The sequence below is a fragment of the Podarcis melisellensis genome, assembly GCF_964234715.1.
Source record: "Podarcis melisellensis genome assembly, chromosome: 3".
Classification (NCBI taxonomy): domain Eukaryota; kingdom Metazoa; phylum Chordata; class Lepidosauria; order Squamata; family Lacertidae; genus Podarcis; species Podarcis melisellensis.
The window spans coordinates 6,429,286-6,441,476 of record NC_138530.1 but is presented as its reverse complement, the minus strand read 5'-3'; the positions used below and the strand labels follow the sequence as shown (position 1 = coordinate 6,441,476).

Here is a 12,191-nt window from a genome sequence, read left to right as displayed (position 1 = left end):
CTGTAACCTCACTTCTTGCAATGAGGGAACCTCCAGAAGGCCCTCGGCGCTGGACCTCAGTGTCCGGGCTGAACAATGGGGGTGGAGACGCTCCTTCAGGTATACAGGACCAAGGCCATTAGGGCTTTAAAGGTCAGCAGCAACACTTTGAATTGCGCTCGGAAACGTACTGGGAGGCAATGCAGATCTCTCAGGATCGGTGTTATGTGGTCTTGGCGGCCGCTCCCAGTCACCAGTCTAGCTGCCACATTCTGGATTATTTGCAGTTTCCGGGTCACTTTCAAAGGTAGCCCCACGCAGAGCGCATTGCAGTAATCCAAGCGGGAGATAACTAGAGCATGCACCACTCGGGCAAGACAGTCTGCAGGCAGATAGGGTCTCAGCCTGCGTACCAGGAAGAGCTGGTAGACAGCCGCCCTGGACACAGAATTGACCTGTGCCTCCATGGACAGCTGTGAGTCCAGAATGACTCCCAGGCTGCTCACCTGGTCCTTCAGGGGCACAGTTACCCCATTCAGGACCAGGGAGTCCCCCACACCCACCCGCCCCCTGTCCCCCAAAAATAGTACTTCTGTCTTGTCAGGATTCAACCTCAATCTGTTACATTTATTCAAATCAGCGAGTACCTGGAGATGGCTTGTGTGGTCAACAAGCAGCCGATTCAAAGTGAACCATTCTCGGAGAAGAAAACAATGGAACATTCCAGATCTCTCACACGACCTGCTTCAGCCAATAGGGACACAGGACTTTAATTCTTGGGTTCGCTGGCATGTTGGCTCCTTTCCGCCGGGAGAACCATGGACTTTGTATGATTATTATTTCACCCACCGCTACTCCCGTCTTGTTGGCCAAGCTGTTGACCTCATCTATGTTTATACATTTGTTCCAGTTCCTTGGAGATCACAGGTGACCCTCCAGCCATGAGGTTCCGTAATCTGTTGATCGTTGCCATTTTGGGTGCCTTTCTAGTCTCTTTAGGTAAGAGGAACAAGCTGGGTCGCTTATCACATGGGATCCCTTCTGAGACTTGATGGCCAGACCATGTTTGGTGGGTTCCATGCCCTTCCCTCTGAAAATAACAATGGGGGGGGGGGATTCTCAGCAGCTCACCCAAAGGAGACATCCATGCAACTCTCATGCTCCACATAATGCTTCCATGTGCCCTGTTTCTTGAGCATTCGTCCAGCCTACTTGTGGGAAGGCCAGGCGACACCAGCTATTTCATGAGCATTCATTCTGATTTACTTGCAAGGAGGTTAGAAGGGCCTGCATCAAAAACCAGTGTTATCCCCACAGTGGTACCTTGGTTCTCAAACTTAATCCATTACGGAAGTCCAAAGCCAAGGCGTGCTTTTGCATAGAAAGTAATGCAATACTGATTAATCCGTTCCAGACTTTTAAAAACACCTAAAACAACAATTTGACATGGATTTTACTATCTAACAAGACCATTGATCCATAAAATGAAAGCAATAATTGCAGTCACTCAATCAATCAGTAGCTGAACTGGGTTCCACACAATCACAAAAACAAAACAAAAAAGCGGCAAAAACAAAAACGCAAAATAAATAGTAAAAACAGGCAGACCTCAGCATAACACACAAAATGCAGTACATTCGGCTTCCGAAAAATGTTCGCAAACCGGAACACTTACTTCCAGGTTTGCAGTGTTTGGGTTCCAAAGTTTGAGAACCAAAGGCGTTTGAGAACCAAGGTACCACCGTACCTCCAAGCACATTTTCACTTCACTTTCCTTATCAAAAAAAGCCTGATCTTTCAGGAGAGTGGGTTTCCCAACACAACAGGGCCATCTTAACCACAGGCGCTTCGGGCTGGTTTGTTGCCCTGGGCTCCTTTGACGTGCTTTTGAACTGCTAGGTTGGCAGGAGGTGGGACTGAGCAACAATGTCAAACAGGTCAACCAAAGGCCTGGTTAAAAAGGAACGTTTTTGCCTGGTGCCTAAAGATATATAATGAAGATGCCAGGTGGACTTCCCTGGGGATAGCATTCCACATACGGGGCGCAACCACAGAGAAGGCCCTGTTCTTGTGTTGCCACCCTCTGGATCTCTTGAGGAGAAGGCACACGAAGGAGGGTCTCAGGTGATGATCTCAGGGTCCGGGTAGGTTCATATGGGAAGAGGTGGTCCTTGAGGTATTGCGGTCCTGAACTGTTGAAGGTTCACTAGTCAGACCCATAGCCTGATCCAAGGTGGGTAGCAACAGCAACACTACCATGCAGATATCTTTGGTGTATGTTCAAGAAATGAGTCCCCCAATGCAGGTTTTGGTTAAAGGTGTGTTCTGGGTCTGAAAGGTTGAAGATACCCAGTCTGCAATGGCCAACCATCATTTCAGATGGGGGTCTTTCTGAACCCTACCTGGAGATGTCCCCTGCTTTGACATGAAAAGCAGGTGTTCTGCCACTAAGATACAGACACACACACACACACGTCTTAACTGCAAATGTATCCCATCCCCCAGATCCTTGTCACCCCACCCTTCCCCTTGCCTTATAATGGAGCGCGAGTGATCACGAATCATCATTTTCCTTTGCTAAGGAGCCGGTTTGAACTTATTCGCCAGGCGCTGCCGGCGGAGAGCAGGAAAATGTCGAGGCAATCGGTGCTTCTACAATGAAATCGAGATCAGCACATGCTACCACACGAAAATAAAATGTTGCCGGGAGAAGGATTGAGAGGCGCCAGCGCCGAAACTGTTACGGATGACCTGAGAACCTGGGCGAGAGTGTCCCGAGAGACCCGACGTCTCTGAGTCTGCATGCTGTTTTTAGGAAAGCGGTTTCTCCCAGCTCAACAATTCCACTGTGAAACAGAGAGGAAATCAGGACCGCTATGCGCATTTACGTATCCTCTGCCATTGTCTTTCTTTCCTCTTCTTCCTTTTAAAGCACTCGCAGCCTTTCCAACCCCTGCTGTCAAACTGTAGCACCAATCGCAAAAACAAATCATAGATTTATACAATAAATAAATGATTCTTTTTTGTAATAATTTTTAAAAATGAGACCTGTGTTGTTATAGGTGGCCAAGAATTCTGTGCAGGCACCTGGGTAGGCTGCTACGCTCACCTGGGTAGGCTGACTCAGAACATTATTCTGAACTCCCCACTTCTCTGAGGATGAAGACATTTCAGAGTCAGCAACACTTAGCCCAGTTTGTTTTGCTTTGGAAGGAAATTTGAGCTATTTTCTTGCAGTCTTGGGTTTTACAGCATGATTGCATCTTATTCGGGGGTTCAGCTCTGAGAATTCCACATATGCACAAAAGTCACATATACCCAAATCCTTGGAGCCACACCCATGGTCAGTGGTGGAGAGAGAGACAGAGAGAATCCCTAGGACAGTGGAGCCTAAGTTTTTGAGCGTCTTGGAAGCCAAACGATTTGGAACCCAAACGCCAAAAACCCAGAAGTAATTGCTTCCATATTTGAATGCACCTCAGAAGGCGATCAGCTTCTGGGCATAGCTGTCAACTTTTCCCTTTTCTTGCGAGGAATCCTATTCGGAATAAGGGAATTTCCCTTTAAAAAGGGAAACGTTGACAGCTATGCTTCCAGGGCACATTACTCTGTTTTTTTTTTTTGTTTTTTAAAAAATATAATTTTTATTAACAGGCCAATCAAATCACATTATTTCCAAATCACATTAGTTCCATATTATACAGCCAAATTTTTAAATTTTTGTTGGGTGTCCAAACATCACTTATCTTGCTGCTTTAATTATACAATTCTATCCAGTTCTGTCCAGATAGTCTCTTTATTACTTTCCTCATCTTCTTGTTGTTATCATATATTCCTTTCTTTGCGATCTCTGATAATCTTCACAAGTGGGTTGAAAACAAACATCCTCTGTGTGGGTTTTACACTCTCCAAAAATCATATCACATAGGACAGCCGCCATTTCCACACCTCCGTAAAGAGACTTTCCCTCGGTTTGTCCATTGATTTTCCCAGGCTTGCCAGACATATCTCAGAGGCCTCTGCTAAGGTCTTGATCACATCCCTATAAAGCCATTACTCTGTTTTTTTTCAATGTATTTTGCCAACCGCGTCTTGATCCTCAGTTTTCGAACGTTCCAGAAGTCGAATGGTCTTCTGGAACGGAGTACGTTTGAAAACCAAGGTTCCACTGTACCATAGCTGTCAACTTTCAGATTTGAAAATAAGGGATCAGCAGCCTCGGAAATAAGGCATCAGCAGCCTCACCTGTCCCGGGGAGAGTCTACAGGATATCTAACAATCCAGGATAGCAGAGGGAAGCAGCGGGAAACAGTGCTGGAATAAGGGAATTTCCCGCAAAAAAGGGAAGGTTGACAGCTATGCACTGTATCCCTAAAGCCAGAGTGTTGAGCAGACCTTGTCCCCCAAGCAAGGAGGAGATCTTAAAACCTCTTTAGGCACTAGATAACTCAAGCGGATGAGGTGCAAAAAGAGATTTTTATGCTCTCTGCCTTGCTTGGGCATTAAGGTACACCCAACTCACCAGCTCTGGAAAGCTAGCAATGCTTATGCAAGATCTCACAGTCAGTAGGAAGAAGGTTTGGTGCCTCAAAGGCTCTGTGCATTGAATTCTAAAGCTCAACTGAAGAAAGCACTTCTTCAAGCAGTGCATAGGGGTTTTTGTTTTTTGGATTTTTTCACTGTCTGGAAAGCAACATTTTTGCACCTTTTTGTTACTTTGTTAGGTACCGGTAATCAAAACGTTTCACAACAAAAGAAAGAGTCAGGTAGCAACTTGCTATTTTAGATCCATAGTGCATGGTCGGATATGACATCAGAACATGAAGAAATGCCATCTAAGGCCAGACTAGAAAATAAGTTCATTGTTCTCACCGGAGCAGAGAGGGCTAGTAATACAGTGGAAGCTCAGGTTATGAACTTAAATCATTCCGGAGGTCGGGGGTTTTTGGGAGGGTCCCCCCAAACCACCGTTTTATTCGTCCAGAGTAAAATACATCAGATAGTGAGCATTCCACTTTCAGCCCATAATCCAGAGCCATTAACAAGTTGGTTTTCACCAGACATTCTGGCCCAAAGTCACAGAATTAGGAATTCTAAATACATTCATACCTCGGGTTGAATACGCTTCGAGTTGAGCGCGTTCGAGTTGCGTTCCGCAGCAACCGGGAAGTAACGGAGCACTTGCGCATGCGCAGATGCTCAAAATGACATCACACGCATGCGCAGAAGTGGCGAAAGCGACGTGCGCGTGCGCAGACATGCCGTCGCTAGTTACGTTTACCTCTAGATGCAAACGGGGCTCCGGAACGGATCCCGTTCGTATCTAGAGGTACCACTGTAGAGCTAATCTCTCTCTGCTAAACTCGACAAGGTGTGTATCAATCTCTGCTTCTGTAATGATGCTGAATTTAGGTTTATCAAGTGTGATAACTCCTACTTCTATTTCAGAAGGTTTGAAGTCAATGGACAAAACAGTAGAGAGGCAGGTTATTGCTGTCTCCACGGTCTGTTCAAATGTCCAGTCCATTTTTTTCCTCACTTTTTTTGTGGGGGGGGGGGAGGTCCCTTCTTAACCCTTCTTAACCTGAGGTGTGCTTTTGTTAATGTGGCCTCCCACTGTCTCCCTGCCACTGCCATGCGATTTCCGTTCTCATCCTGGGGCAAAGTTCTCAACCCGAGGTACTACTTCCGGGTTAGCGGAGTTTGTAACCTGAAGTGTTTGTAACCCGAAGCGTTTGTAGCCCAAGGTACCACTGTAGTGCATAGGCTGGAAGATGCAGGACAGGTAGAAGAAAGTACTTCTTCCACGCAGCACATAGTTCATCTATGGAACTCCCTGCCACAGGAGAGAGTGATGGCCACCAACTTGGATGGCTTTAAAAAGAAGATTCGTGGAGGGGGAGAGGGCTATGAATGTCTGTGCTGTGCACAGCTGGAGGAAGCAATGGTTCTGAATACCAGTTGTTGGGAACCACAGGAGAAAAAGAATGACCTTGGGCTTGGATTTCCTTGCTGGTCTCCCACAGACACCTGAGAACCAGATGAACCATTGGCCTGATCTAGCAGGCTCTTATGTTCCAACACATTCTTATGTTCTTGTTGTTTAGTCGTTTAGTCGTGTCCGACTCTTTGTGACCCCCTGGACCAGAAAACGCCAGGCACTTCTGTTTCCACTGCCTCCCGCAGTTGGGTCAAACTCATGCTGGTAGCTTCGAGAACACTATCCAACCATCTCATCCTCTGTTGTCCCTTCTCCTTGTGCCTTCCATCTTTCCCAACATTAGGGTCTCTACTCATGAGGTGGCCAAAGTATTGGAGCCTCAGCTTTAGGATCTGTCCTTCCAGTGAGCACTCAGGGCTGATTTCCTTCAGAATGGATAGGTTCCATCCATGTTCTTGCACATTTGGAAATCTCATAAACTGCCGTGGGTACCACAAAGTACCCAGTTCACAGAAGGAAACTGGCAACACTCAGAATGCCAACTGCCTCCAGCAAGCAAAATACTTATACCCCCTCCAAAAAACGAAAACAAAACCCACACACACAGAGACACAAAATGCCAGCAAACGAACAAAACAGGTAATATCAATAAGCAAACCTTAAAAAGCAAATAACATTGTCTTACTGCACTGAAACATGAATAGGGAAGCTTGTGGTGGTGTGAAATGATCTCATATGTTTGGGAGGCAGTGATATTCCAGCCATAGATATCATGGTTGATATTGGACTGAGTAAATATCGTGTGAAGGCACCTACGTTCTTCTAGAGAAGGCATGGCCAAACTTGGCCCTCCAGCTGTTTTGGGACTACCATTCCCATCATCCCTGACCATTGGTCCTGTTAGCTAGGGATGATGGGAGTTGTAGTCCAAGTTTGGCCATGCCTGTTCTAGAGCAAATACAGTACTTTTGATATTACATTAGACTACCAAATCCAGCTGCCATAGGTGCTTTAAAAATAAGGCACATGTGCTGATACTCTCACATTCAGGGGCATGAGTCATGTTGCCCAGTTTTAATTTACTGAGATGTACACCTATTAGAAGTATGCATTGGCTCTGTTTGAAATCCAAACTGGGATGCTTCACAGCGTTTTTATATTTGCCTGAGTTGCATGGCAATGTTAACAAGGCACCCTGCATCAGAGGAGCACTCTCACTCCCCAAAAGCCTTGTGTTGCTCTGTTGACTCAGTCACAGATGCACAAAAAATGCTGCAGACTCCTTTGTGTTGTTAAAAGAGAAACCAAGCTGACACATTTTAATGGACAGGTTTAGCTTTTAAACAGAAGGAATTGTTTTACCAGTTTCTTCAGTCCCGGTGCTTTGGGGAAGGTAGAATACTGAGGAAAATTATTTGTTTCACAAGCTTGCCTATTGCTCTTTTTGCAAGTTCTGCCTCTCCAGAGCAGGGTGCTTAGAAGAGTGGATGAGAAGAATCAGGGTACCTCCCACCCTTTAAAGAGCATTTCAAGTCACAACAAGCAGAGCAACTACTTTAATTGTATTAATTATATGCTGGGGGTGGGCTTCTGGTTCTTTTTCAGTTCGCATTTGTGCTGGGTTTTAGTTCTAGAGAACTTACAATGTTTAGAGCACAGTGTCATCACTCATCATTCCTTCCTTCTGTGGCTGTGAAAAGTTGCTTTTAAATCTTGGTTTTGTAATATCTTAAACTTTCTCCCTACCCCAAGAGCAACCTTAAATAGACTCCTGGCGCTATAACCTATTTGTCTTCAGTCTGAAGGTTTCTTTACCAGGAAATGTCATCCCAGCAATTTTCTGATTGATTTCCCATAAGAAACTCAGAGAGGTTAAGTGATTCCTGTTTTTCCATCCCAAATCTGTAAAGACTGTCTTCCTTCTGAAATTTGGCAGGATTCATGTCCTTGGACCATGGCAGCAAATTCCATCCATTCTCACCAAATACAAAATAAAAAGAGATGCCTGAAAATTCTATCCACTTCTGTCAAAAAGTCCCCCATAATAGTAAATGGCGGCAAACAGAGCTTTGTTTTTAACAGACCCAAAACATGAGTTGAATCAGACAGACAACAGAGCGACTTGGAAGAAATTAGTCTGTTTCCCAAAGTGACAGATACAAACCAAATTGATGGTTGGTGCACACCCCTAAAACTTGTTCCAGACCTTAAAAACTAAAGACCAGTTGAAAAATCAGGTCTCCTTTTCAGCCAATTGGAAAGGAGTCACCTACATATGCAACCTGATTGGCTAATATCACTCTAGAATGAAGCAGTTTTGAAACAAGAGGCTGCTAGACAAACAATGGTCTTTCCTTGCCAGCCTATGGGGAAAGAGAATTTCATTCTCTTATGTCATACTAGGTGTTCCAAGCATGAGATGGTTAGAACCACAGTGGGAGCAAAGCACCACAGGGCGTCAAGGGTAAGAACTGTCTGATGGCTGTTTCGTTGTCTGGTAGTTAATAGTATTTGCGATAGAACCTGTGTGTTGAAATGTAGAAATGATCTGTGCGGGTCTTCCCCCAACACTGGCCCATTCATCAACCATAAAAACGAGAGAGGGCCAAAGCTTTGGGTTGTGTTGCCTGTTCTTGAGGGTGTGTTAAGTGGCAGTAACAAATTACAGTTACTCTAGTCATTGGCTTTCCATGATGATCCCTGAACAAGAACCAGTAATTACCTTGCGGATTTTAGAAAAACTGCACTCCAGGGTGTGTTTTCCCCTTTTATCTGTTGAGACAAACAAAATAACAACCAGACCAACACCACTGTCGGTCAGAGGCGGTTTTAGGGTAGCGCAAAGGGTTCAGCTGCACTGAGGGCCACAGGGGGCGCCACAACAAGGGAGAATGGAGCACAAGAGATCGTGGGGAGGAAATTTTAACATCACGCAGGGCACTGCTGGAATTTGACATCCCAGTGTCTGCCACTGCTGGTCGTCCTTGGTTATCTTTCTGTAAAACTCTTGATGAACGAAGAAAGTATTGGATTTATTTGCTCTTCTTTTACACTGTTGTTTTCATGGTTTCTTCTGCTGCTTTTGAAATTTCTTAACCACCTGAGTGGCAGGCCTTGGGTTCTCACATTTCAGTGGTGCTCTGTGTAACACCAAAATTTGCCTCCCACTCGCCTCTCACCTTCCATTCTACATCATAATTGTGGCACCCCCAAGGCTCTGCACCCAGTGCGACCAAACTGGTCACATTCCTCTAAATCCGGCTATGCCCGGCCTTTACCATAAGGTCCCATTGTGGGTCACCGCAATGCAAAAAAAGAAAACATGAAAATCAGTTAAACCAATTTACAATTGAAAGAATAAGGTGCATCCAATTTATAGCTATAAAGCATGGTGTAAATAATATCTAGCTCCATTGGATGTGGTTTTGAATTCTCAGAAAGTTCGCAGCAATTTAGACTTGCAGATTGGAGTAGCAAACCAAACTAGCCATAAAATAAGATGTGCCTTTATAGAAACCTTTGGGCTTCTGCTTTCGTCAGCAATTTGAAATGTATAAGACAGGGAGGAGAAGGAGCTGTTTTTAAACAATGAGGATGGATAAATGTCCTCTGAAGGTGACATCTGCCCTCTAAGGCCTCTGAAAGAGTGCTCTGAAACCCTGGTGAAAAGTATGCGTTGCTTTCCAAACCAAAGCCACTAGATGCTTTTCGACAGAACTAAACCTGTATCCTATCATGGTGAACATATATCTCTGTCCACCATTGATGGATTTGGATTGTTCATTAGAGACAGAGGTTGACTGGATGTGGGGAGAAAGGGAGAAAGGAAGGGAAGGGGGAAGAAAGGGCCACCCCCAAAAAAGGTTCCATTTCTTTCCCTACATATATGCTTAACTTTCTCCTGTTGCGATTTCTGGATTTATAAGAGGGTGCTTGATATTGACTGGGAAAAGGCAGGTGATGGAAAGAGGAAGATTCACCTGGCATTTATTTGACACTACCTAGTTATTTATTTACTGACCCCCTTCCCATTTTGCATAGTTGCTACGGCTAGCGGTTCATTTTATGGCACAGAAAAGGTTTACCACTGTCCCTCTCCTTTTATTTCACCTTCCTAGTTACCCTGGAGAGTGACCCAGCCTGACCCAACCATGAGGAGTTTCCACCTCCTGGTTGCCCTAATCCTTGCAGTGCTCCTGGTGAGCCCAGGTAAGATGCACAGAAATGGAAGTCACTAGCAAAACGCTTCTCTAGCTTATAGGTTTCCTAGGGCAGACTTGGAAACCACAATTTAATGCAACAGGCTACAGGTAATAAGTGCTTTTAGATATTAAGCTTTGATTTCAAATTCCAAAACAGAATGGGTTGCATTGTTCGTGAGGCTTAATAAATCTATGCAGCAGGGAGTCCTTCCTTAGATTGGCAGTTCAGGGTTCATGATCCTGGCATGGTCCTGGCAAATATTGGTGGAGAAATCTATCAAGATTCTCTTTTACACTTGCTTACTCAAACTTAAGAGTGATGGGTTAAGGACTAGCCATTCTGTGTGGTCCCTGCACCTCCTTCATTTGAGCAACTGCCTTCCTGGTACAGCAAATTAGGCAGAGGCGCTTGATCCTTCCAGATTCTTAGATTTGAGCCTAGCAACAACACTTGTATTGCAAGAGAGTAAGTGGAGAGGAGACATCTCTGCAAATCATTCTTGGGTACAGTCATGAATGCACCTGATACACCTGACTGTGTGTGGTTGTTTTTTCTGATTCGGTAAATAGCATATGGAGTTTTTATTACTTATCTGCTTATTTGATTTCTTACCCTTTGCCCTAAGGTCCCAGGGTGAGTTAAAGCAACAGTACATACACATAAAACCGTTCCGCCTGGGATGGTTTGGCATATATCATCATTGTAACGAGAACAATACAAATTTGGCAAAAGCGGTGGGTCACACGAAAAGAGAAGCCATGACTGTCAAAGAAGAAAGCAATGCATGGTCATCCCAGGGCGAAAGAGAGGCAGTGTGGGCTAGCAGTTAGAGTGTCAGGCTAAGACCTGGGAAACCTGGGTTCAAATCTCTACTCACAAGGCAATCTTGAGCCACTCACAGAAGATGGTAGAAGACCTCTTTGAGGAGGGTCCCACACTTCTGAGCATAGCTATCAACTTTTCCCTTTTCTTGCGAGGAATCCTATTCGGAATAAGGGAATTTCCCTTTAAAGAAAGGGAAACGTTGACAGCTATGCTTCTGAGGGTAGCAAAACTAGCAAAAAAAGCCCCATCTGTGGATTTTAACAGTTGAGAAGGTCAGTGGGTCTCCCATTGATAGAAGCAATCTGTCTCCAAAAGCCAGATGTTGAGGATGAATAACAAGGGAAGGCGTAGCCTGCCTAACCCAGCAAGGCTGTCTTCAAGACGTTATGTTCTCTGCTTCCTTCTTACGCAGGAAATGGGGAGCGTGAGCCCCGGTATGTGAGCCACTGCCTCCGGCGAGGAGGGATCTGTCGGTACGATGACTGCAGTGAGGGCGAGGAGCAGATTGGGACCTGCTACCACCATACCATGATCTGTTGCCGGGATGAAGTGGTTTAGTAGGGAGAGGCAAAATGAAGATAACCCCCCCAAAGGAGAAAGTGTTCCTCTGCTCTTTTTTCCAGTTATGAATTAACCTTGCCAAACGTTACACACACACCCTCCTAATAAAAATGTATTTTTTCCTCTCTTGCATTTCTGTCTGCTACTCTTCGACAGTGGTTGGCGCTTCAATCCCCCTTGTTTCTAAAATGTTCAAGGACCAGCAGTGAGCTGGCTGCTTGAGAAGTAGAAAAAACAACAACCTTGGAATAAACCCTTCTACCAGCCCTATCCCCAAAATCATAAAAAAATTGTGTTTTGGAGATGGCCAGTGAGTTTTTTGTTGCTTGCTTTTTGGTTTGTTAACCGACAATATTGCATATGTTATGAGAAGAAAGAAGGCAAAAAAATAAATATATGAAGTCATAAAGAGTCACAGCCTAGGAGGACAAAAGTACAAGAATTAAGCACAGCTCCAAAGGGATAATAAAGTGTTAGTTCAATCAAGGATTCCCTTTACAAACCATGAAGATTTATATAACGATTCTCCACCTGTGAGTCCCAGCATCATTGAGAATAAAACTTCTATATTGTCTTAAATGAGCCAGACATTTGTATATACTGGTGGTACTTGTATATAAGTGGCCACATGCCTCAAAATCTGTATAATTTTTTTTTAATGCCATATATTCAAAAAATGGTC

General features: G+C 44.7%; 1 protein-coding gene and 1 long non-coding RNA gene across 3 annotated transcripts; both read left to right on the top strand.

Moving 5' to 3' along the window:
• The first annotated feature begins 777 nt into the window (after positions 1-777).
• LOC309367698 lies at positions 778-3,011 on the top strand. Its single transcript, XR_014167293.1, has 2 exons — positions 778-978; positions 2,562-3,011. It is a non-coding gene; the product is annotated as an uncharacterized lncRNA (long non-coding RNA).
• Positions 3,012-8,260: 5,249 nt separating this feature from the next.
• Positions 8,261-11,606, top strand: LOC309366421 (beta-defensin 1-like). Of its 2 annotated transcripts, none has more exons than XM_081904969.1 (3): positions 8,261-8,384; positions 10,039-10,129; positions 11,361-11,606. In XM_081904969.1, the coding sequence occupies exons 1-3, from the start codon at positions 8,265-8,267 to the stop codon at positions 11,504-11,506; spliced, it is 357 nt and encodes a 118-aa protein (XP_081761095.1). In that variant the 5' UTR covers positions 8,261-8,264; the 3' UTR covers positions 11,507-11,606. The 2 variants fall into 2 exon arrangements, 1 of the variants encoding a protein (XP_081761095.1); XR_014166704.1 differs by having other exon boundaries at positions 8,367-8,417; positions 11,361-11,605.
• Positions 11,607-12,191: the final 585 nt, after the last annotated feature.